This window comes from Ruditapes philippinarum, unplaced genomic scaffold (assembly GCF_026571515.1).
Source record: "Ruditapes philippinarum isolate M1 unplaced genomic scaffold, ASM2657151v2 ctg1914_1_1_1_1, whole genome shotgun sequence".
Taxonomy (NCBI): Eukaryota; Metazoa; Mollusca; class Bivalvia; order Venerida; family Veneridae; genus Ruditapes; species Ruditapes philippinarum.
In genome coordinates, this window is record NW_026853824.1 from 187652 (window position 1) to 215103 (window position 27452).

Consider the following 27452-nt stretch of genomic DNA (forward strand, 5'->3'; position numbering starts at 1 on the left):
TGCTTCTTGACTTCATATTCAAGCGCTGTGTACGGTGATATGTCATTTAATCATTTAAATGAAGAATCAACAGGAATAACAACAAAATCTCTCTCCTTACAAAATTGTAATAATATCACATTTAGAAATGTTAAATTCTTCCCAAATTTCTTCTCACTGCACCTTGGTGATGGTATGTGAAATCTATCATTCATAAGATTGTGTATTCAGTAACTTATGAAAGAACATGCATTATGCCATTTTCTCGTGCTTTTTTGCCTACAATAAGGCCAAATAGATTAAGTAAGAAATATTTGGATATCCCTACGTAATTGTTGGAGAAAAAATCGATTACGCATGTTTAATCTTCACCTTAAACAGAGAAAACTACCTGTGGTCTAAGTCAGATAGATCGCTCGTACCAGTTGGATGTGAGATTTATCAACTCGCTTCGCTGGTTGATAAATCTCACATCCAACTGGTACTCGTGATCTATCCTATACATATCCAAATAGACAGTGATTTAAATCTAGGATTAATCAATAAATTATCCCATGGAAATTCTTCATACTCATACTTAAAATCTATTAGTGATTAAAATCTATAAATCTATGAATAATCCAATTGAGATTCTACATAATCTGTGATTAAAATCTATGATTAATCTGTGAATTATCCCATTGAGATTCTGCATACTCAGTACTTCAAATCCATGATAAAACAACTAATTATTGCTTCAAAATGATATATCAATTAAATCTCTACAGGTTAAATCATTAAAATCTACAATAAAGCAATGAATGTATTTCAAAATCAAGACTTTGTTGTTGAATCAATAAAATCAGTATATAGATTAATGAATCAAGACTTCATCGTTAAATTTGAGAAATCTATGAATAATTTTGTTAACTGACTCATGACTGTACATAACTATTAATTCTAAGAAATATACCAGAAATAAAGTTATTACCGAATTAAGACTGCATGCTAATTGATAAAAAACTATGAGTAATCAGTTAAATATCTCTGGGCGTCTGTGGCCGAATGGTTAAGGTCTTTGACTTCAAACCACTTCCCCCTCACCGCTGTGGGTTCGAATCCCGAAAGGGACTTTGGATTATTTCATGTGAGGAAGCTATCCAGCTAGCTTACGGAACGTTGGTGGTTCTAATGAGGTGTCCCCGTTCGTGCCTCAATAAATGCAATCTGAGGACATCTGAGCTCTTCCTGCACCAGGAAAGCTGGAACGTCGCCATATGACCTATACTGGGTCGGAGTGACGTAAAACCCAATCAAACAAAAAACAAAAAGTTAAATATCTAATCAAAACTCTTTAAATTTATATATACCTTAGATAGTTGAATGAAACAGAGGTAGACTTACTTATTCAAGGGTTTGACTATTGCCCATCAACATAAATGTGCTGTGTTGAAAATTATTATTGTAAAGTTAAACTTGAAAAATAAGCCTGATAATCTAGCTATACTTAACAAAAACGGATGTCTGAGATTTTATGTACATACCATTGTAAAAATCACGTATTTTATAAATTTTACTGTACAATTTATTGTTAAGAGATTGGCGATTTTCTTAGCTGTAAATTTTTTTAATCAGCCTTGCCTTTTGTACACCTGAGTGCTTTCTTTAAACCAGTAGGTAGTTGATGTGTCCGTGAGATCTTTTTTTTGTTATTTATGATTGATAACTCTTGTGTTTACTTACAGTGAGTCATTTCAGGGTTGTTTCCCTTACTGTTTCTATTAAATTGTGTTTTTTAATTGTTATTTATATTGATTTAGTCATTTTAACTGTCTCATTTTGATTTATTATGTTCTTAGATTAAAGATTCTATATAGAAGCTACTTAAAACTGTTTCTTTTATATATATATATTTATTTTCGATAATTTGTGATTCTTTTTCTGTTTGTTAAGCGAGTTGCATGTATAGATAATAGAACATGTTTTTCATGTTTATAAAATGAAAACAGCCACATTGTTTGATCTTAGATTATATTTTACTACTGCAAGATTGTTATTTTACAATAAATTAAGAAAAAAAGAGACAGAATTGTTGTTAAAATAAAAATAGTCATGTATGTGACGAAGGTTTACCCTGTAATGATTATTTCCCCTTGAATAGAAAAATTGATGTCCACTGAAAGAGGAACAAAAGATCAATATTTAAGTTATCAACCATTTATGTAACTTAATGACATCTGAAAATATTTGTTGGAATAGAAGAGACTTCAATATTATGGTATTTGGTGATACATGACTGTATTTGTTGAAATAAATTGAAATAAAAGAACATTTCATGATAGTTATGGCAATTGGCAACATTTGTAAAGGTAAAAGACCAGTTTAAGCTTGATGGCATTTAGAATTATCTGAAATACCATTTATCACACAGGAGTTGGCAATATATATGCCAGTGATTTTTTTCACTTTATTGGGAAAATTAAGGCCTTAGCCTCTTGATTTTGGAAAAAATTATCGCTAAAATTGATGATTTGGGAAGTAAAAAAGCTGGTTTGAGTTCAGATTTTTGGGAAAACTGCATGATTTTAAAGAAAATTTCAATTGGGAAGAGGCCTTTTACGAAGTCTGTTATATAAGTAGGAAAATCACTGTATGCCAATACAATGCCTCTATCATGATGGCGATTGATAAAATGTAAAGGCAAAAATGCTTAACAGTTTTACAGCAGTTGGCAATATAAGTTTGCATATGTTTGCAATTGCAAATGTAACACAACAGAAAAAATTGTCTGGACATGGAAACCAGGTTAAGGTTGTGAACTGGTTGTCACTAGATTCTTAAATCTTAGTGATCACGGTGTCAGGTGAAGGTTGCTTATTTTGGTTGCAAAGTTTGAATCTCTGCAGCTGCCGTGTACAAATCTCGCCTATGATGTAACATTCTTGTGCTGATGCCTATTCAGATTCTTCATCTTTAGTCCTAGGACATTGATCGATTGTTCTCTTTTTGTGCCATTGGTGTTTGAAATAATTCACATATTAAAGGGTCTTTCTCCACACAGTTAAACTGGAAAGTTTCCATAATGACTTATTGATACAAAGAAAAAGTTCACACATGTGTCGCAGCTCAAACGAAACAAAGGGGTCGTTGACTCTGCTGTGAGTTCTGGACCTGGGGTAGAGGGGTCTGTAAAAAGACAAGTATGCGCTACTCAAAATATTTATTCTTCCCAACAACAAAACCGTGGCCTGCGCCAACAATTTCTCAATTCAAGTGCAAAATAAGAAAATCACAAAAATCGATGAATGGCAAAATATATATGAATAATAATAGCATCATCTGCAAAAGTCTATTTACCTGTAAAAAGACAAGTATGCGCTACTCAAAATATTTATTCTTCCCAACAACAAAACCGTGGCCTGCGCCAACAATTTCTCAATTCAAGTGCACATGCGTTGTGCAGATTAGCGGGGAAATTGAAATATTAGCGAGAAAAGTTAATCGAAGATACTGAAAAAGTTATAAAGTACTATTATGTATAGGTAACGGCTATTGGATATGAGATATGAGCTATGAGTATATGAATTAAAGAAATAACTACGGAAAACAATAAGGGACATGGACATTAACATATAAATATACAGAGACAGGCATGGTCACGAACAGACCAAAAATATACAGCACTTGGCAAGATGGACAATGTATACTTGACCCTGTGACACATGTAATTAAAAATCAAACATTTAGACATTCTACAAAACAGCAGGGATGTTAAATGTTGATTTTTCAGGGCAAGGTTGAAATATTTTTGAGCCTGATTTATCACACATTAAATCATGTGCTCATGCTATGTGATATGTAATGGTAAAATACATAAGAAAGCAAAGTTTACCATTGAACAGTATGGTCTTTATTATGAAACCAGGCACTACAAGAGTGGGTAATGTTCAAAACCAAGGTTGGAGTGTTTACTTTATCAAGGGGGTATTTTAAATCAATTATATATCAGTTTTGAAGAGGTGCTACTAATATTTTTTTGTCTGTTGAAAGGGCTTGTCCTAAATAAGACATGCTTTATCGATATCAAGATGTTTACATATAAAAATGGATAAGATAAAGTGGTTTGTATGTATGGGCAAAGTTTGTGTCTGAAAATTATATTTTCTGAACCATGTTAGACCATTTGGAAGCATACTTCTCTTGTCATTTCCTTCAAAAAATTAAAAAAGTTATAAGGTCAAGGTAAACATAGATCAATTTTCAGAAAGAAATAAAAGCAATTTGTTATGAATGTCTTATAAAACTAAACAATTTGATTTTAATGCTGTTAAAATCATTACATAAGCATATTTTAACCACATTGTGGAGAATGTCTCATACTTTCATATACAGGTACAGGTAGTTACAAAAAATAGTTGTCAAAGTACTTAAAAGTACTGTTAGTAAGTTAATCTTTCCTGAATGATGTATTTATCTGTATTCAGTAGATTATCTTTTTATTGATCCCAAGTTCAAAGGTCACACTGTTGAAAGCATTGATATTAATTAACATAAAGAAATTAATCTGAAATTGCAAATGTTAATATAAATATAATTTGCATAAAAAATGAATTTTAAGAGTAGAAAAAAAGGAGTTAAATCATGGAAGGTCCAAATTATCAAAAGACAAATTTGATATATGACATAAATTAACTAATGTAATTTTGTAATATATCGAAAATAAAAACCTGTCTATTCTTGTAGGTAATGGCAGATAGGTCTTACAATAAATTCTTTTACTTATTTAGAAAGGTGTCAGATTTAGCTGTAATGAGGTGTGTAATATACCATAAAATACATATCAAATATTCATGAATCATTTCTTTTTACCTTGAAAGAAAGAGAGAAAAAAAGTATTATAAATTGTAACAAAATTGAATGTCTGCCAAATGTGCACAATATTTGTAAACTAATTTTGCTTTTTATGCAATTTGTAATCATTTTTTGAGAGCAAGGACATTGGTACCGGAGCAGCTGATTGCATATCTATATCAAATATCTGAAAGCAATAACTATAGTTATAAGAAAATAATGCAATTCAAATTATCTTCTGACCTTTTCCTAATGTACTTGCCCCCTCTTTAAATTTCTTATTATCCATATCAATTTAGTCCTTGGCCGGCTGGTATCAACTGAATTTATGCATGTAACCAGTGCAGACCATGATCAGCTGGTACATCTATGCCATCTGATCATGGTCTGCACTGTTCACTTAATTCAGTCAATAACTTATAATTTTCTAAATTTTCTCTAAAAAAAGATTAATGGTTTTGTCCAAATTGAAAGCCGACAAGTCCATTTAAGATATTTTGATAGGTTGGTAAAAGGCTAATTAATTTTGATATTAAAATTCATATGATCAGTAAACAGTATTATAATAGTCTGACAGCCAGTTATTTATAAAATTATTCAGGTAATATATAAGTGCCTGAAATTGCCAATAGCATTCTGAGGATTAAAGGACAGAGATAAAATATGATGCTTTTGATCTTTTTAAGATTTTCTTTTGGTGGTAAACTTTATTGGTTTTGTTGTAAAATTTTGATCACACAAAAATAAATAAATAAATAAAATGGAACAAGTATTGAAGTGACAACAAATCTTGATGATATCTGAACAGAAAAAATTGATTGACAAGGTTTTTAAGAAAGAAGAATTATCAATATATCAATGGGTTATTTATATATAAATATTTGTTCAAACTTAATCACTAAATGGCCATACCTCTAGCTTGAATGATTTTCTTTTACATGAATTGTAATCACCAATGTAAGAAATGAATTGTAATCTGCAGTGTAAGAAGATATCTATGTTCAGTACTATGCTTTATCGGGGACTGACATATGACAATGATGTACCTAGTTTGTTTTAAGCTATTGAGTTACGTCAGTATGGCGTTGAAACCTCTTTGATATAAGCATTATAGTACTTAAAGCTTGACTGACTTCTCTGCCTTATAATACTGTAACATGGGTTAAATGTGTATGATTTTTATTTTTAAAATATTAAAGAAAAAAATGTTATATGTGTTACGTTCAATGTTTGTTAACTTTCCTTTTAAGGGATTGTTTGTTTCCCATTGATGTCCTATACCATTTAAGGACCTATAAATAGCAGCTTTAGTCCCTCTAAATGACAAATACGGTATATGCACCAGTGTGGATTAGGGAAGCAGAAAGTGACCTCATGTGGGATTCTAGCACATGACCTCAGGATAAGGCCTCTGCTACCCCTACAACATTCTTTCTTCTTATCACAGATCTGTTTTATTTTAACTAACTGAACGTGGGTGTAAAAAAATGTAATAAAAATAAAATACTGACAAAAATGATTTGGTTTATAAACTGGTATAGAAAAATGGAGGGACATAAGGGCATCATGTTTGGACATGCAGGTCAAATGCATTAAATGTTTTTTAAATACTGACTTGTGAATCAGTTAAAATTCTACAAGATTTAAAATTGTAATAAGTGTACAGTTTATATAGTTTATTACAAGAATAAAAAAAAATGATAAAAAGTTAAATCTATTGGTATTTAAATTGCTTTGGTTGATCAATTATTTTTAAAGATAAAATAAAACAATGCCAGAAAATTTCAGTATATAAAATAGAAAATATAAAGAAAAAAGCAGCAAAATTACTTAATTGTTTGTAAAATATTATTGTTTATAGTAACTTTTAAGTAACCAAAAAATTTCTTTTGGGGGTCATATTTGCCGTTTATTTATTCATACTGCTTGAAAAGCAGAAATATTTTTATGAACTTACTGAAAGAATAAGATTTTATTGCATACATTAATGAATAGCCCACCTACCTGTGACTGATTTATAGTATATTGATTTTCGAAAAATACTGTGGCGTAGAATTATTTAAAATTTTTACAAGTCTTGATCTGTTTGTATATTGTAATCTAGGTATAAGTGTATATAGGCAATTGTCTATCAATACACACTGTAAAGGCCTTTTTCATTCCTTCCGACAGTTTATTTCGTTGTTAAAGCCCACCCCTTTTATTTTCGGATTTAACCCGGTGTGGTTCATTAATATCCTGGTGCCAATTTCTTTTAATTACAAAGTTAAATATTTTTCGATGGAATATGAATGCAATGATTTATAATTCATGTACCCATGTATAAATGTTTGTGAACACGAGAAGTAAATATATTTATATAGGGTACGGGTATTATTTATAGAAAAAGTCTTAGAGTTCCTAAGGTATTGATTGCCTGATTATGAATTAAAAGTTTGTTTGGGAGACGTGAAATAGAGAGTGAAATAGGATTAAACAGAGTTTGTATAGACAAGTAAATAGAGTATGTTTAACGGAACGTTTACCATGACTTTCTAATATTGAATGATGGACTAATTAATATTCCATGCAGATTCATAACAAATGGAATAAATGCAAAAATAATTTTGAAAAGAAAGACAAAATTATGTTTAGTCATCTATTGTTCTGAAGAAACGTGTGATTATAGTAATATTATAATATAACAGACATTTTAAAACAAGGAATAATTATTCTCTGACACTTGGCTATTTAATAATTGAGAGGTAAAATGATTCCATGAATAATCAGGTGACAATATTCACTACCACTCTCTAGTATCAATTTAACTATGATAATAATTTATTGAACTGCATGGTTTTTATTGTCATGATTGGAGAATGTCACTAGAATGGATTTAGATTCTAAAGGGGATGACAAGACTCCTCCAAAAGGGAATATGGAGGGGTCACAAATGTTAGCTAAGCTAATGGAAGAAAAGGTAAGGGAGGATTTTCATACAAACCTAGATGTGATGTGGTGTCTAATCTTATTCTTTAAGCATACCATCTCACTCTCTCTCACTCTCTTTCTTGTATACTTTTAACAGCTGTATACTTTTAACAGAGTAGAGTAGCTATGTTACACCCCAGTTACACAGAGCCATCGGTGATTGATCGGTAGTTTTTTATCCAACTTATGGAGTGAACCGATGACAATGTATTTATCACCGATATCACCTATTGGTCACCTGTTTTCCATCTATCAACTGCTATCGGGGAAAGATAAGTTTCATCGGTGAAAAATTACCGATTGGGATTTTTAAACACGTCTAAAATTCTCGATCGGTGAAAATATTTTAAAAATTACCGACGGCAACCTATATCACGAGATGTGCAAGCTCTAAATCACCGATATCGCCGATCGGACAAAGATAACCAAATATGAATCACCGGCCATATCTGACGGAAAGTGTTTAACCACTGATGACTAGCTATCAAACACCGATTAATCAGCGTTACGCCCGATTTAGCTCCGATTTACAAACGATTAAAACCAAAAGAATTTCAGCGACCCATTCCCGTTTGAGTTTGCTGTCTGTCACCGATGGCCATTTACACAGAAAACCAGAAATAAAATCACGCATGACAACCGATCATAACAGCGACTAAATCTAAAATTAAATGACCGATTGGGGACCGACCGTCTGTGTAACTGGGCCCTTACTTTGTAGTGGTTTTTTTGCCAATTTTAATAAAATGATTGACATTTAGTTTACATTATTGATTAATTAATTGTTAAGAATATTTAACTAAATTCCTTGTTAATTCTTGTAAATTTATAATTCAAAATACCTTTATAAATACTAATTAATGTTCAAGATACTGATGAAGAGTATAATTCAATGTAGTTTCCAAAAGATATCATTTTAAATCTAATAGTCCTTGTATAAGAAATCTTTTTATGGTTTGATATCTATTCAAGATTGTTTATAAAGTTTACCACTTTGATTTAAAATTAAGTTAATTCATAGGTACTGTATGTGTATTTAAATTCGCGGAAGCAAATTTTCGCGGAAAGGTCCATTTTGGGGGTATATACAAATATTCGCGCTATTTTGAATTCGCGGAGGTGACTGCCGTAAATCATAAATTCGCGTACACCCATCATGTTGAAAATAAGGGAAATTACTCTAACACGATTAGGCAATAGTTTTCTTTCCTTTTACATACTTTTAATGTAATCATTGTGGGATTTCACAGTTATTTTCAACACCTGGTGTCAAACAATACCCTATTGTACAGAATAAAGACATTCAATTTGTCTAGCGGACAGATTATTGCAAACAAAAGAACGTCCGTTAACGTGCGTGATTTTTCACAGTTTTAAACAGCAAAGAATGAGACCATAATCTTTTCACCAATATTGTTAAGATGTTGACTGAGTAATTGTGTTTTGTTTTCCATGTTTTCATCATTTAGAATCGTTAATGTTTGTGTTATTTGTATTGTTTGTTTAGAAAAACAAAATATAATCTGATCAGATGTCAAGACTTTTATGACTCAGACTATGAAATAAATAGCATGATGCAATGGTATAATTCAAAAATGTATATACTTATACATGCATCCGATAATCATATCAGTCAAACAATAATACACTAGCAAACTGATTAATATACAGAGCTGAATGTTACATGAACAGTTTATACAACAGTAAAATCACACTTTGAAAGCGCCACGGTTACCAGACTTATGGCAGCCGTGAACACACTGATATACATTGTTCTATAGATGCGCGAAAATATGACTATTAAGAAATTATATGTGTAGAAATATTCGCGCTGAACATAAATTCGCGGATCGAATGTCACCGCGAAGATCGCGAAAATTTGAAGCCCGCGAATATTTCTACACATACAGTAAACTTTAATTCAAATTTTCAGTATATGAATTATTCCTTCAAGTTGAGTTCAGAAAAAATAACACAAATAATTACCAAAATTGTTTGTTATCACTATAAGTAAGGAACTGATTCATAGTGTATCACTCTAAGTTTAAGACATATCACTCAGGCAATCACTCGAAATCCAGGTCTGGTACATTAAAAAATCATTTAAATTCAAGCTTCAGTTCATATATACACAAAAATTCCAGATCATTCTTCATTAATATTCTAATTCAAAAATTTGGTTCATAAGTTAGTTCAAATTTTGAAAAATTTACCTTACAGTTCAGATTTAATTCTTGGTAATCACTTCATTTCAAAGACTAGTTTAAAATAGAGCTGTGGCCTGGTTGTTTAAATGTTTGTCTCTCTACTCAGGGAGTGCAGGTTCTTAAGCCCTTATGTGGTAATAACCACTTTTCATCATATTGTCACCTTAATGCAGTAACAAGCTAACTCCTTATATGATTTAATAGTAATTAACTCTTTACTGCACTAAGGTGAAGAGAAGTACCAGTTAGGTCCAGGAAGCAACTGCAGAGATTTATCAGATATTGCAATCTGCATGCAAGGGAGACAAGGAGAACAAACATAAAAGCATGAACTAGTTTAAAGACAATATTATATGCTTTAATGCATGGAATGGCCTAAAATCTAAAAGCAATGTCTGAATCTTACTGTATTTTTCCTATAATATGATTTAAAATTATTGCAAATAATAAATGTTTCATAATGTTTTAATGGCACAATATTTGGAAGACAGAGGACTTTTGTTAGAAATGGATCAATATCTGCAAGTGTTCATTATTTGTTCATGATAAAAATATTGATTTCACATCTTGCCTGGTATATTAGCTCATTAGGTACAATGTATATGTGGTTTCTTCCTAAACCCTCAATTATACAACCTATATGCTATTTTAGGCTCCTCTTTTCAAAGAAGATTGTCACGACCCACTTGGCAACATCACAAATGCACCTTTAATAGTTAGTTCTATATGTTGAAACAATTTCAAGGCCAAAAGGTCAGTTCTATATATGTCACAACAATTTCAAGGCCAAAAGGTCAAGGTCACTTGTAATAGCAAAACATAAAGTTGGTCATTAATTCAAAATCCATTGACCTTGGGAGCTTTGAACTTTGTATGTAAATGCATTTTGATGTATTTTTATGTCAGACCCAATTTGGGTCAAAGGTCAAAGTCTTGAAATTGGTCATTACATCAATGATTACATGATCAAACAATAAGTTTCAAATTATCTTTTCATTTAGAAAATTGGCAATTTACTATCCAGCACTGAGAAAAGAGATGTACTCTCGGAAACTTGTTAAATGTTGCATTTTTCTTAAGAAGGTGCTTTAGTGATAGTAAACAACACCTACTGTTTATTAATGTAAACCAAGCCTGCCTCACTTTCAGTTTGACTTTATTGGACAACATTCAAAGTATCCAACTTCACTGTTCTTCTGGTTCATAAAATAATTAAAAATAAAATTTTGTTAAGCCAGAATGACATGAAGGCTGCTACTTTTAAATATACCTTTGAAGTGAAGAAGGGGTGGGAGTGGACATTGAAATGAAGAGTTGGTTGGATGGTTGGAGAGGTTGAGAAGAGAAAATTACATATATATATATACAGATTATGCATAGTAACATGATCCACATCAAAATTAATTTTAATGACTAGATTGTAACCAATTTTGTTATTATATCATTTATCAATAAATTATGTATTGATATTCTATGACCAGTTTAAAATTTCATCCTGTATAAGATTGATTATTGCAGTTGTTGATGATAAATACAGAGATTGTATTGATCACATCATATGACTGATACAGATTGTCATTTCTCCAGTAGGTTGTCATATCTTCTTATTTGTTGTTTTTATAGACTAAATGGAGAATTATATACTTGATGTGATAAAAGGAGGCTCCAGTCTTAAGATATAATAATAAATATTGCAATGATTAAGATTGTTAGAGGCTTTGTTAATGGATGAAATGTTACTTGTATATTGCCGTGGAAACTGAACACTGGTAAAATACTGGTGAAGCACTGGTATACTGGTATAATGCTGGGAAATACTTGTAAAGTACTGGTGTATGCTTGTTCTATGTAGGTAAAATACTTGTATGATACTTTCATGTTACTGGTATAACACTGATAAAGTTATAGTATATTGCTACCAATAGGTTGTATGCAGGAATGATACCTGTGAAATGATGGTGAGCAACCAGTAATTTGGTAATATTAACCTCTACAGTATTAAAGTACTGGAAAACTGTTAAATTAATGATTTACTGGTAAATTTCTTATATATACAAAATTAATGTACTGCTGGTGAATTATTTGTATACTCCGGTGTAATTTTGGTACATTTCCAATATAGAATCTCTAAATTTCAACTATCTTAAAGATTTGTGCTGACTTAACTGTTTTTATGCTCCCCGAAAAATTTCGGGGGAGCATATAGTCGGCGCCTTGTCCGTCTGTCCGTCCGTCCGTCTGTCCATCTGTCCGTCCGTTGTCTTGTCCGGAGCATAATTTGAAAACCCTTGGAGATAATTTGTTGAAACTTCATACAGTGGTAGAGGGCATCGAGGGGGAGTGCAGTGTCAAAGAACCATAACTTTATTTTGCCCGGTTTTTGAATTATCTCCCCTTATAGAAAAATCTTGTCCGGGGCATAACTCTAAAATTATAAGAGATATCAACATGAAACTTTGTAGGTGAATAGATCTCAATGGGTAGATGTGCAGTGCATAAGAACAATAACTCTTTTCATCCTAATTTTGGAGTTATTGCCCTTTGTTAATTTTAATACTTTGAACTTTGTCCGGAACATAACTTGAAAACCCTTGGAGATAATTTGTTGAAACTTCATACAGTGGTAGAGGGCATCGAGGGGGAGTGCAGTGTCAAAGAACCATAACTCTATTTTGCTCACTTTTTTGAATTATCTCCCCTTATAGAAAAATCTTGTCCGGGGCATAACTCTAAAACTATAAGAGATATCAACATGAAACTTTGTAGGTGAATAGATCTCAATGCGTAGATGTGCAGTGCATAAGAACAATAACTCTTTTTGTCCTAATTTTGGAGTTATTGCCCTTTGTTTATTTTAATACTTTGAACTTGAACTTTGTCCGGAACATAACTTGAAAACCCTTGGAGATAATTTGTTGAAACTTCATACAGTGGTTAGGGGCATCGAGGGGGAGTGCAGTGTCAAAGAACCATAACTCTATTTTGCCTGGTTTTTGAATTATCTCCCCTTATAGAAAAATCTTGTCCGGGGCATAACTCTAAAACTTTAAGAGATATCAACATGAAACATTGTAGGTAGATAGATCTCATTGAGTAGAGGTGCAGTGCAAAAGAACCATAACTCTGTTAAGCCTTATTTTTGAATAATCTCCCCTTTTAGAAAAATCTTGTCCAGGACATAGCTGTAAAACTATAAGAGATATCAACATGAAACTTTGTAGGTAGATAAATCTCAATGGGTAGATGTGCAGTGCACAAGATTCATAACTCTACCTTGCCTAATTCTGGAGTTATTGCCCTTTGTTTATTTTTACTTTTTGAATTGTCCAGGACATAACTCGGAAATCATAAGAGATATCATCAAGAAATTTTGTAGGTTGATAGATCACATTGATTAGAAGTGCAGTGCAAAGAACTGTAACTCTGCCTTGCCTAATTTTGGAATAATTGCACTTTGAACTTTTTCCACGGACATAACTCTGAAACTACAAGAGGTGTACTTTCCTGTGTCCAAAACCTATTCGGGGAGCATCACCCGGCTCTAACCGGGCTCTTGTTGTAACAGTCTTGATTTCATAATGACTTTAAAATACAAAATCAATTTAATATCACTAACAAATAAATTCATTCTTTGGGGAAATTTTTCAACATGCAATATATATTTAAGAAAATAAGGATAGGTCTCTAGAAATTTACATTTACAGATATTTTATTCAAATGTTACGACACGTTTAATCAATAAGGACATAAAATTTGTTGACATTACAAAGCAAAGATTTTTATAAAACGGTCAACCTAAATTAAGCATTGTGTTAAATGGTATACAAAAAGCCTTGAACAATAAAGATCAGTTATATCAAATTTCTTTGGCATAACTTAAACTATGAAGACATTATTGTTTACTCGCATAAAACATTGTGTATTTTAAACAATTGATGAAGTGTGCTTTAATTGTTTTTTAAGATTTTCAAAGTACTGATTGGAAATCTGACACATTCTGATATATTTTTTTTGTATTTTTATATTTTTTGAAAAAAAAAGAAGAAATATAGATTATCTTTAATAACAAGCTTTAATAATTAAAAGCAAAGGTTATTTGTTTATATACAATAGCCATAAATTATAATGTTTCAAAAGTGTTTTTAACAAATTTATACTACTATGTAATGGCTTTTGTTAATGAAAACAACATTTTTTTTTATAAATTTGCAGCATCCTTGAATATATATTAATAAAATAGGCAGATCAGAATTAGGGTTACAAACATGCAGTTTTATAACAACTTAAACATAAAATCACAATTAATCATAATGTTCAGTTTGTCTTTGAGTAAAATTTAATTTCGTTATTGATATTAAAAATGAGAATCGAAGTGGCATAACCAGAGATAAAATGTTGATCCATCAATATTGATTGAATAACAAAGATTAAAAGAATCAATATCATCCTTGCTAGTAATATAATTAATGATAGTTCACAACTGGATCAGTCATTTTGTAGGAATTTTTGGCTTGTTTAACACCTTTTACCCTCACATGTTGATCAGTTGTTGATGAAGCAGGGTAAAAAGTTAAAAACATCACAATTTAACTGAGATATTTGCATTATTGTCATAATTATTACACAAAAATAGAATACAAAAACACAACTCATAAAATTTACTGTAAAGTTTGGCAATGGTGATAATAAAGCATAACAAAGTCAATATTCGCACAAATTAACTATAGCATTAACTTCGGATTGGTCTAGTTGTGTTCTTCATATCCATTTACAATAAAACATTTATGTTCCTTCAAATTCAACATTTTTTGAAACTTACATCACCAAAAAATCTTGTAGTGTCATGCAATCCAAATTTTAGTGGGGATTTTTTTATAATTTAATTTCAATAATGATTTGCAGAGTTATGGACCCTTTATACAGTGTTTTGTAATCTTAGTAAAGTTAATTTAAGAAACACATCTTACTTGTTCTTTAATGTTGTCAATATGAAGTATTTTTTACCATTTTAAAATGAATACTGGGGTACAGGCATTGCAGCATTCTTATGGACATGTATTAACTCTACAAGATACAGTAGCTGAAGTTGGAATGAGCAGAATTACAAAGTTTGATTGGTGTAGGGATAACATGGCAAGTACTCCAGAAATACTTGCTTAAAGTCAAGTGTTTCTGTGTACAAAACTTGTACTACTGTATATGTATTGTATATATGAATTTTAATTGTCTTTTTATTTTTCACAGTAAGTTACTGGTCACATTTCTGGCAGGATTTATTGCCTCTTGTACGAACATGTAAATATCAATTGAAACAGTTTTCGAGATAAAATTCTAAATTAAATCATTGACCAATACAGTAACTGATATGGACTGGTCAAATAGATTGTTTAAAGAAAAACAATGATCAATAGATCTATGTACTCTTGACTTTAGTGAAGAGCTGTCACAAGCCTGATGTTTACCTAGTTTTATTTACTGAAAATGTTTGGCAAATAGGGGTAAAGTATCTTGATATTATATATTTCTATACTGTTAATACCAGCCATGGGTGGCTAAGTACATCTGGGTCTTTAATCCTCTATAGAAAATTTAAAGTAAAATAACACCATGATTCATTAAGTACTGTATATTTGTAATGATAAATGGCTACATGCCATTTAATTGTAATACAATACACTTACCAAATAACAACGGTTTGTGGTGTGCAATAACTGGGTTATGGCACCCTGGATGTGCAGTAATTGAGTTATGGCACCAGGGATAGGCAATAATTGAGTTATGGCATCATGGGTGTGCAGTAATTGAGTTATGGCACCATGGATGTGCAATAACTAGGTTATGGCATCAGAGATGTTCAATTATCGAGTTATGGCATAATGGATGTGCAGTAACATGGTTTTGGCATCATGGATGTGCAATAACTGGGTTATGGCATCAGGAATGTGCAATACTAGTAATTGAGTTATGGCATAATGGATGTGCATTAACTGGGTTTTGGCATCATGGATGTGCAATAATTGAGTTATGGCATCATTTATGTGCAATGAATGAGTTATGGCACCATGGCTATCAGATTTTTGAGTCAGAAATGGTTTGGCCAATAGATGAATTACTAGTGAGCATTTACTATCTGAATTATTATGGTGAATGATCTTAATTTAGCAAAAGTGTAATTAATGATATTAAATTTTGATAAATATATATTAAATACTACATAGGTATAATGCCATTCACAGTGTGAGCAATACTTGTAGTAAAAGGACATTGTGATTAAGTAAAAAAAACAAGACCAAAAAAAACATTTAAGAGATATGAGTTATTTATTATTTTGCCCCATTATTGTAATTATATTATATTTTCTAATTGCAACAAATAAAATTGAATTGGTCCAATATTAAATTCTTACAAGATTTTAAGTGATAAATCCATCCAGAACAAAAATTTGTGCACATTTTTTTGAACATTTCTGAGGACATGAATGAAATATTTAATGTCAATTAGTTTGCACTAGTATAATGTGTTTTAGAACATGCAAATATTAACATCAACCTTTAATAAATAAATGTTTTTATTCATGTGTTTCTTATTGAGGAAATTGATATTTGTCAATGTGTTAGATAGGGAAATCAACAAAGAATGTATGAAAAAGTCCTGAAGCCTTCCTTTAAAATCTTAAGTTTGGTTCTGTACCTTCAATGATTTCATTATTCAAAAGCAAATTAAGGAAACAATTTTCAAAAACTGTATTAAAAATCTATGGTTTACCTTTGACACATAAAAGATTTTTTTCTCCAAAATTTGCTTTGTCAGCATTTTTTTGTCATTTATATGACCTGAAAAGTTTACAGTAGCTTTGAGTAAATATTGATACAATATATTTCATATACCCTGTTTATTTTTATATTGAAAAGCATATAGCTATACAAATGGCTTCATTTAAGGTTTATTGTGGGTTGTATTTTTTTGGACATGTCAAAAACAGTTTAAAACAGGTGGTTTAGATTCATTCTTGTAACAGTGCTCTACCACACAATAGAATGCATTGAAATAAATCTGAACCCCAATATATTAGAAATGAGGCTACTGTTTGCTCAAGCAATTAAAATATATCTTTAATTGTAAATAAGTACATATTTATTCTACAAGTATATTGTGACATTGTTTGTATACCCCATTCAGTTTCCTCCCTTTTTGCAAATCTTGTACTCAACAAGCCTTAAGACATTCTAATACAGTTCACCTTTAAACTAAATGAATGAAAATATAACTTGTTAAGAAGATCTTCAGCTTACTTGATGCTAACTATACAAATAACAATTAATGAAGATAATTTTATTTAAGAAAATATATAGATTAAAGGGACACAACTGTTGTAAAGAGTCAAGGGCAAATACACTTTTGTAAATATTCAAGCACTCCTATAAATATTCCAGCCATTCTAGAACTTGAACTCTAAATGTAAACATTTAAGAGCTACAACTCTTGAAAATATAGAGAGGAAACAAGTCTTGTATATAGAAGCACACAATTCTATTAAGGGTCCACACAGTTTGCATAGATTCAGGGCTTGGTTACCAATGTGTGTACCACTCAACGCCAACTGGAATCATAATGATGTAAGAACTGCTGGTGAATCTAGGCAAAAAGTGTCTAAAATGATTTAAATCATCAAAGCTTTCATTGCAAACCAACAAGAACAAATTTTAAACAGCACATAATTTCAGCATCTTAATATTGAGAAATATTTTTTAAGTATCCTTCAGTAACTCACTTTTAAAGATTTCAGGTCAAAATGGTTTCATTGTTCAGTTTATGCCATTGAATTTTAAAATAAGACAAATTCTAAGAGAGAATTAATTCTTGATTCAAGACTGTTAATATAGGCAATAAGGGACTGAGAAGGACAATTTTAACTAATTAGCATAATGATTTGACAGTGTCTATAAATTAAACTTTAAAAAAAGGAAGATTAATTGAAGCAAAAGAATGCAACAAAAGTAATAAATCTCCCAAGGTTTAATTTCAGTTTGTTCAAGGGAGGTAATAAAGTCCTTTTTAATGATTTCATTTGTTTCAATTCATTTTGTTTGACTTTAGTGAGTCTGCTATAAAACTAAGAAACTAAGTAAAGCTGAGGCTTAATACCACTATTTATGGTTTTATAGGGGTATTTAACTTAAACATCAGTATAGTTTTATCTTTTTTTAGCTGTTAGGTTAGCTCAATACGTTAAGTGTTGGACTGTAAATCTGGCGATCCGGGTTTGATTCTCAGACTGTGCAGATCACTTTCATTGTGATTGATTATGAAATCTTTTCTACAGTCATTAGCACTGTACCGAGCTCTACTCTGGCATGTACAGAAGTTATTAGTTTCTTGCAAAATTGGAGGCAACTACCACCACCACCTAATTGATTATTATCCTAGATATTGTTTCTATAGAAAAAAATTTGGGTATTTTTTTTTTTTTTCAATTTTACACATGTATATTGTGATAAGAAATATTTTTTTACACTTAATTAAATTTACAGGTATGGGGGTAATTATTTAGAAAAATAATAGTAAAAAAAAATGTCACAGAATTTTGTTAGATACTTGTAATTGGATATTGCATGTAATTTAAACCCCTCCATAGAAAAGTCAATTAGTAACTGTACATGTATTTGGTGAAAATTTCTTCATTAAATGGAAGTCAATATAAGGTGTTAAGTTTCAGTGATTATAGAAGTGTTGAAATTCAACACTGTAAATGTTTATTTATTTGTTTGTTTTATTTGTTTGCATAAATAAGTAAAACTAAAAAGGGTTTTCGTTTATCAATTAGATCATGACTGTTCTGTCTGGTAAAAAGCAAGTCATGAAATTTAATATTTAAAATGTTAACTACAATCTCTATTTATGCCAAACACAAAAACTGTGATACATTTAAGTATATAGTATGTTTTGAAAAAAAAAGAAGATAAAATCTTGTTAAAAAATGTTTAAAATGTTGCATAATTATCAGATTTTTTTCTTTAAATACCTTTTTTCTAGCTCAAGCATGGCTTTGGTGGGGAAAAGTTACATTTAAATGTTGTTTCCTTCTGTCTCAAACTTTTGTGTTTCTTAACATTTTCTCTAAATGTCTAAAACTTTAAAAGTTTTTCTGCCTTTTTCTCAAGTTAAATGTTAACTCTGTTGTAAAACTTATAAGTTGTCTCCCTTTAACAAAAGCTTGAGGTCTATATTGCTGTTTATTCAAAAACTTTCAAATTGTCTCCCCTTCTTACAAGCTTAAACATTGTGTCTTTTATTTTAAGACTTAGAAGTTCTCTTCCTTTTTACAAGCTTAAATGTCTATTTTTTTAAAGACTTTCAAATTTTCTTATAATAATGTTGGCTCTTTTGTTAAAACTTAAAAGTTGTCTCCCTTTAAAGAATGTAAATGATTTATTCTAAAATTTTCAAATTGTCTTCCCTTTTATCAAGCTTAAATGTTGGCTCTTTTTTTTAAGCTTACAAGTGGTTAATATTTAATAAACTTAAATTTCTCTATTGTCTAAAACCTACAAGTAGTGAGGCATGATTGTTCAATAATTATTGTAATTGTGTTAATTAGATTTGTAAATAAATAAGAAGTAAAGATGCCTTTTATGTGATATCTTATTAAATATTAACCATTCAGTATCCCCATATGTATTGCCGAGAAAATGTGTGAATAGATCTGTCATTCAAAGATGGTTTCCATTTTCTGTCAACATTACAACATGAAACTTAGGTCTTTTGGTAATCTGTATATGTGAGGTTTTAGAAATTTAAAAAAATAAAAGACATGTACGTGTGAACTGATTTCAATCTGAAAGCGTGTAATATCATCAAAAAACAAGTTCTATTGTAAAAAGTCATTTTAAAGATTTTTCATCTTAAAGACTTACATCACAAAATATCTTAAATGGATTTGTCCATCTTTCAACTGAAGCAAAACCATTCATAATTTTTAGTGAAAAATTTCAAAATGTGTGGGCTGATCTTGATCTGCACAAGTTGCACAGTAAAATCTGTTACTGCTAGCAGGCTAAGTAAGGATTTCATTGAGAATCAGACGTACTTTGTAACTCCATTGATTTGCAGTCTGCCACTGGACCATGCATCAGCTCTGGTTCTTATTTGTTTTACTGTTATTTTCAGTCATATTTATTAATGGAGTGTATGTTACAATTAAGAATCAATAGAAATTGACAATTTTATCTAAAATTACATAAATAAGATGCTGACTTTTCAGCATAGAATTTGTATTTACTGTCACTAATTGATCAAAATTTATTGTTTCTTAAAATGTTGAATTTCACATCAAATAAAACATTCATATCTAATACATGTATTAAAGAATGTAAAGATGCAAAATTATTTTTTAACTTGTGATGTAAAGGGATTGTATTATTTTAAGATCATTTATTCTTAAGTGAATCTAATTAATTCAAAATTGTTTAAATTTAATGCTACATTTTTCTTAAACATATTTATTCATTTGAACTTTGATAAATTTGACAAAAAAAGTAAAACAAAGTTTTCAGTTTGTTCCAGGTGTGGACATTGTATTCATTTGTACAATACAAGAAAATAAAGGGGACATATGTTTCTTTCACTTATTCATTATTTGGTCTCATTAATAATTCAATTAGTGACTTAAAGACAAAACCTTGTAACATATGGACATGTATATAATTTCCAATAATCTGGCCAAGAAAAAAAGGGGTAGATTTTAGACTACTATGGTTTGGTTGGCTGGATATGTTGTAATTATGTGGAACTATTACACAGTTAGAGGGATTAATAATTAATTAGATCCCTAATTAATAAGATGACTGATATAGCCATGTGTAGTTTTGTGTATAGACGGGTGATTTTGTCATACGAAATGGGGTAGGGGATCGGGAAACAACTGGAAGGAGTGAAGGACTTTTCAAATTTTTAATCTTTAATAAAAAAAAACAAGGATATTTGGAATTTTCTTAATAAAAAAAGAATAATCAAAGAAATGGATTGGATTTAACAAAGAAAGAAGTGCATGAAATATTAATTTATTGTTCTTTAAAACTCTCAGTTATTCTTGTAAAAGTGGAGAAAAAAAAACTTTGACAGATTAAACATTATAAAAAAAATAACATTACACACAAAGTTTTTGAAATGGAATTAAGCCTGATTCGATAACTTTACCAGTACTTATGACAAATGCAATAATAAAAGATTATGTTAATCTTTAGCCAAGTCCGATGGTGATTTTGAAGACTTTTAGTTGTATGTATAGGGTGACTATACAATTTCTTAATGATATTAAAGAAACTTTTGCGTAACACTTGCTACAAGTAAACTAAATTGTCATTATGACCTTTTAAGAAATCTTTCATGTTCCTATGTGTTATACAGAAGTTAATATAACTATCATTATATAGTTTATTAATACCCTTGCTTTTGCATTATGGAAACCAATTTTTTCCCCGCAACTTAGTAATACAGTTTTGTTACAATTAGATTTTATTTTTTTTTTACTTGTATAAATTGATTTAAAAAAGAATTTCCACAAATTTTATGCAACCTGGGTTCTACTTCAGAAATCTTGAAGCACCACTGCTTGTAATATAATTTTTTCATATTTCTTACAGTTAGGAAAAGGCAAGAAAAATGAATTTTATTTAAAATAAAACACAACATTTAATCAAAGCCCGACAACTTAAGTAACATTGGAGAGAAATATTATTAAAATAATTAAGTTCAAGTTTTTCGAAGTCATTGTTTTGTCTGAACTATTGAGTAAACTCTTAAATCATGTTCCGAATCAATCGTATGAGCCTTCATGGGCTTGAGAAGGACAGAGACGAGGGTCTTGTACTGAGATGGCAGCCCGAGGGCTTTCTTATTGAAATGGCCAAACAGAAGGTATATTAATGTTGTCCTGATTACATATTTTTTTATGTGAAACCTTTGATTATAGCAACCAGCTCATGGTATAATGATGGTGATAATCATATAAAGTATAATGTTGTGCTAGTCCTATTCCTGTTTTCTTATATAATATGCATTCTTATAACACTAAATCTGTCTTACTGCTCTCCTTCTTCTTTTTTTTTAAGTGAAATAATATTTTACTGTTCTCCATGATCTAATAAGTTTTTATCAGAATTTTCATACTTATAGTTATACGCAAGTAATTGTTTTCTAAAAGTTTTCAAATGGGAATATAAAAGATGGACTTTTATTGACAGTTGTAGTCTATAGTTAGTTTAATTGGAGGGAGTCTATGACTGAAGTTTGACTATACTAAAACATAAAAGTATAGACTGGCATGTAACAGTCGATATTTGTTTTGAATTGAAATTTATGTCATTGACCATTAATATATGTTCAAATCTTGTATAAAAAAATTCAAATTGTTTATTGTACTTCAATTCCTTTAATACTCAAACATAAGTCACTATGAAATTCAGTATACCAAACTGTATCATTTAGAAACCTATCAAATAAAGTAACTTATAAGTTATCTTAAACCTCTACTGTAATATAGATCTAGAGTGTATCTCATTTTAAAGGCTGTCATAAGATAAGTTAAACAATGTATTTTATAGGTAAATATTTACAATTTATTGATTTAAGAATTCCGTATTTATGTATTTAAGCAAGCTGGAAATTTTAAAACACAATTTAAGAAGATTTTTCAGCATACACATGTATGCATGTTTAGAAATATAAAAATAAATCCATTGATATTAGAATAAAGTCAAGATATTGATATATATGAGCCGTGTCACGACAAAACCAACATAGTGCATTTGCGACCAGCATGGATCAAGACCAGCCTGCGCATCCACACAGTCTGATCAGGATCCATGCTGTTCACTTACAAACCCTATTACAAGTAGAGAAACTGATAGCGAACAGCATAGATCCTGATCAGGTTTTATCGTGACGCGGCTCATATATAGTTATTACAAAGAAAAGTACTGATATATAAATACATATATATACTAATCTTAAAACATGTAAAATTTTCTTAAAACACATATTCTATGAATTGTAGTGATGAAACTAATTTGCCATTAAGTTATCAGTTTAAAGTCAGGCCATTCTGTACATCAATATTGTCCTAACATACTCAAAACTGCTGGTTGCTCAACTTTAACTGTTTGATTATAATCAGAATAAAAGGAAAATGGAAAAATACAACAAGTTTTTTATTATAAGTGTAAAATATATACATTGACAGTTAAGTAGCATGCCAAGTATACGATACAAAGTTATTTTACAGTTAACACTTCACATCATATTGTCTGATATGTGTTGGCAGGGAAACGGACAAAAGCCCTCCCATCCAAAAAAGAGAAGGCGTACAAAAGCCTGCCCATGTAAATGACGGGGCGGACAAAAGCCCTACTGTGAAAATGAAAGGGCCGACAAAAGCTCTCCTCAAAAAATGACAGGGCAGCAGTTTGACAGGCCCTATCATTTTCACAGGATAGCATTTGTCCGTCTTGTCATTTTTGGATGGGAGGGCTTTTGTCCTACACTTGTCTTGGTATATTGATTTTTCAATAAAATAAATTTAACATTTGTCCCCGCCCCCTCACATACAGAAGATATGGGGCATTTATTAGACTTCATATGACTACCATAAAGTTTGCATACAAGGAATTTTATCTCTCAGTACTTGAAATGATCAAATCCTACCTAATTATTGGTAATCTAAAATATCCACACATTTATTGATGTGCCAAAAATGTACACTTTTGACGACACCTTTAGCAATAAATTTTTATATTCTATATCTTTCTATTCATATTCTTGAAAACCTTGCCTTAAGGCTTGAACAGTTTGGTTCAAAAGGAAGTGTAATGATATTGCAAAATAATTGAACAAAATAATGGACATTTACTTGAATGGTGTATAAATTTTGAATATAAATTAATGATTAACATTAATTTCATCTAAAGGTTAATCCCCATCATATAAAAGTTACATGTAGTCCCTTTTTTTCCCAATACAATTGTATGAAAAATATGAAGTAATATATATTTTATAACATGACATGAAGAGTTTAAAGCTGTTTGCCATATAAATGACAACTATTAGAATGTATGTTTATAAAGTTCATCTTCTATAGAAAATATATGATGGAAGAAAAACAACAGTGTTCATCTGTTAGAAGTGAACCTAAAAAATGTACAATAAATTTTTCTCCATACATATTTTATATCATCACATCTGTCCATACAGTGAATGAATAATTATGTGTTTCAATGGTGTTCATGTCTGTCTGGTGGTGGTAGTGGGGGGGGGGGGATATTGAAAAATCTTGGAGTATGATCAATATTCTATGCCAGTCAGTTGTTAATGAGTGCTGTTGACTCAGTATTAAACTTTAAAACAAAAATCTGTTAGCATAGAAATGATCAGACAATTTCATTTCTAATTTGTCATTAATTAAGAAAAAGTTGTAGTACATCTAACCTTTGATATTTCTTTTACTATTATTATATAACAATATTTTGTACATTTATAAGTAATAACTTATTAATGAATTGTCAGAATACCCACAGTATTAACCCCTAACCTGATCAGATGATTGAGCAGGCTGGCCTGGCTCTATACTATAAGAAAACTTTTTGGTTTCAGTAGATCAAGGGTAAATTACTTGCCTTATAATGCCACCAGCTAGAATAAGAGCCAAACCAGTCAGCACTAGAAGAAAGACATTTTCAAATTCGATATTAAATAAGATGTAATATTTGTCTGGAAGTAAATGTTTCAAGGCATACTTTGTTTCTATACTATACTGTATCTTGTATGATAATGTGCATTAATATCTATACTGATGATTTACTTAATGTTTTTTGTATTTCTTGGTTTCTGATGTATCTTGCATATATTATGTCTTTAAGGGCTATTTTAACAGTATTATTACATAACTTTGTTTCGTTTGATGATATTCATGAATAGACTATTTTCTAAAATGTTATTGACTACCTCTGGCATGATATTTTTCATTACAGGTTAATTTTAAACAAAATTACTCACCTCTTTTCTACTACTGATACATATATTTAGAAACCTCTTTGAACTCTTTGCATTACTTTTTGTACTTTATTTGCTATGAAACCATTCATATAGAAAGTCCTATAATATTATCACTAAGCACTATTTTCTAGCTGTTATAACTTAGTTTCTACTATAATTCATCCATATTTCTGATGGTAATTTCTTTTATATAAGCAATATTTACTCAATATAATTGTATAATATAATTTCTACTATATTCTCTATGATATCACTAACTTTTAAAAGTTTTTAAGAGCTACTTAATGTTATTGCATTTTCTACAATATTTCTTATGATACTACTCATTTAGAATATCTTGAATGGCTAAATACTTATTGTATATAATTATAAGAGCTAGATTCTCAATGTTATTATATAGATATTTCTTTAATGGCTATTTACTCAATGTTATGATATATCTAAATTTGTTTAAGAGCTCTACTAAATGTTATTGTATATATATTTCAGCTTGAGAGTCTACGAGGCCAGTATGAGAACCAGCTGGACAGTCTGCGTACAGAGATTGACCGGTCACGAGAACGTCGTAACAGTAAGGAAGATGAGGGCTCGGGTGGACAGGGTCAGGAATCCGATATCACACAACAATATAGACAGGTTCCTAATTTGCTTATAGAAATATTTCTTCAAATGTGTCCTTTGTTTCATTTATTGTCAAGTTTTGATGTCCTTCAGTCATAAGTTACATGGTTTGGTAGCTGAAAAAATGAGGGGTGTTTTTACCATTCAGCTATCCCAGCACTAAAGAGCATGAATGTTATTGAAACAGGATATATTTTTGTGTGTCAGAGATTCGGTATAACTTGCTTGGGATATTTTGAGGTTTTGTTTGTTGTCTACAGGATAGGAATTTTTCCAGGGCTTTGTTCATTTTATCCAAATTGAAAATCCCCACTATTCACCCTTGTGTTGAGATAGGGTACACATGATGTATATGTAACCGGTATAATTCAGGTATCTTCTGTTATTGGTGATAGATGATACAAATACCAATATATAAGGTATGTTACTGAGGCAATAGAGATTCTCATGTAGAATGGAACAACCCAAAAGATTAGTATAGCAAGTCATCTAGCTTAAAGGTGTCCTTGATAAGATCTTTCTATGTTGGATTCAAGTATATTTGACATAAGAGCATTGGATATGTAAGAATAATGGTTATGTTGTCAGTTTTTGTAGATTTATGGCTGTAAAATGGTCTCTTAAAAAAAATTGAAAAGGACATAGTTCATTTTATTTTGCAAATGAAATTACAATATGTTATATTCATAAAATTGTATTGTTTTCTTAGCAAAGAAGAGACAGATACATTGAGATGATAATAATAACTTTTGATTTAGAATTTATAAACGAAAAAGACACTAAATAAATGCAGAATGTTTTGTGATGATGATGATGTTGTTGATGATGATGTTGTTGTTGTTGTTGATGATGATTATGATGTTGTTGTTGTTGTTGTTGTTGTTGATGATGATGTTGTTGTTGTTGTTGATGATGTTGTTGATGTTGATGATGATGATGTTGTTGTTGATGATGATGATGTTGTTGATGATGTTGTTGTTGATGATGATGATGATGTTGTTGTTGTTCTTGATGATGATGATGTTGTTGTTGATGATGATGATGTTGTTCTTGATGATGATGATTATGTTGTTGCTGTTGTTGTTGTTTATGTTGATGTTATTGATGTTGTTGTAATTGATGTTGATGATGATGATGTTGTTGATGATGATGATAATGCTGTTGTTCTTTTTGATGATGATGATGATGATGATGATAAAGGCAGTTGTGGTAACAATGATGTTTTATTTTCATTATTCCTTTGAATAATGATACGGTTCTGACACAATAGAGTGAACTTAATGTGAACACTTTCCTTGATGACTTTGAAGCTTTGGAGCACAGGAGGAACCTTTTATTCCAGTTAGTGAAAACTATGTCAAATTGTGAATGAACAAAAGATCAGAGAAACTTGTTTTACATTTAATGCATGGTTCTTGTACAGGAATCAATAAAATGCTTTCAGAGTTTTCCAGTGTTGTTGAAAGAACATAAGAAAACATTGCATTAAAACTTTTTATTGGAGTATTAACAGGAGAAATCAAGCAACTAACACTGTAGAGAATTGTAACCCAAGTCCTTTCCCCAGCTCCCTGGTTGTAGACTTTCTGTTTTTCAAACCCCAGGTAAAGTCCCTACCCTATTGGTCACCTGTATGGTAAAGTTAAACATTTCCTGGCTATTTTTGCACCAAAATTACACTCAGCACATTGACTTGGCGGTGCATATGGGGATCAAGAGGAAGTTAGTGGGTAATGATCCCTTTGAAATATGGCAAGTATGTTCAATCCCTCTGAGATTTGGATATCAACTTGGACT

The 27452-nt window shown here is 30.6% G+C and overlaps 1 protein-coding gene across 1 annotated transcript in view; it reads left to right on the plus strand.

Annotated features, from left to right (window-relative positions):
* The window catches only part of LOC132738074 (nuclear anchorage protein 1-like), a 163264-nt gene that overhangs the window by 28992 nt on the left and 106820 nt on the right, over positions 1 to 27452 (plus strand). The window contains exon 9 of the mRNA XM_060725500.1: positions 25524 to 25670. Within this exon, the coding sequence (XP_060581483.1) occupies positions 25524 to 25670 (147 nt within the window). The remainder of the gene's footprint in view (positions 1 to 25523; positions 25671 to 27452) is intronic.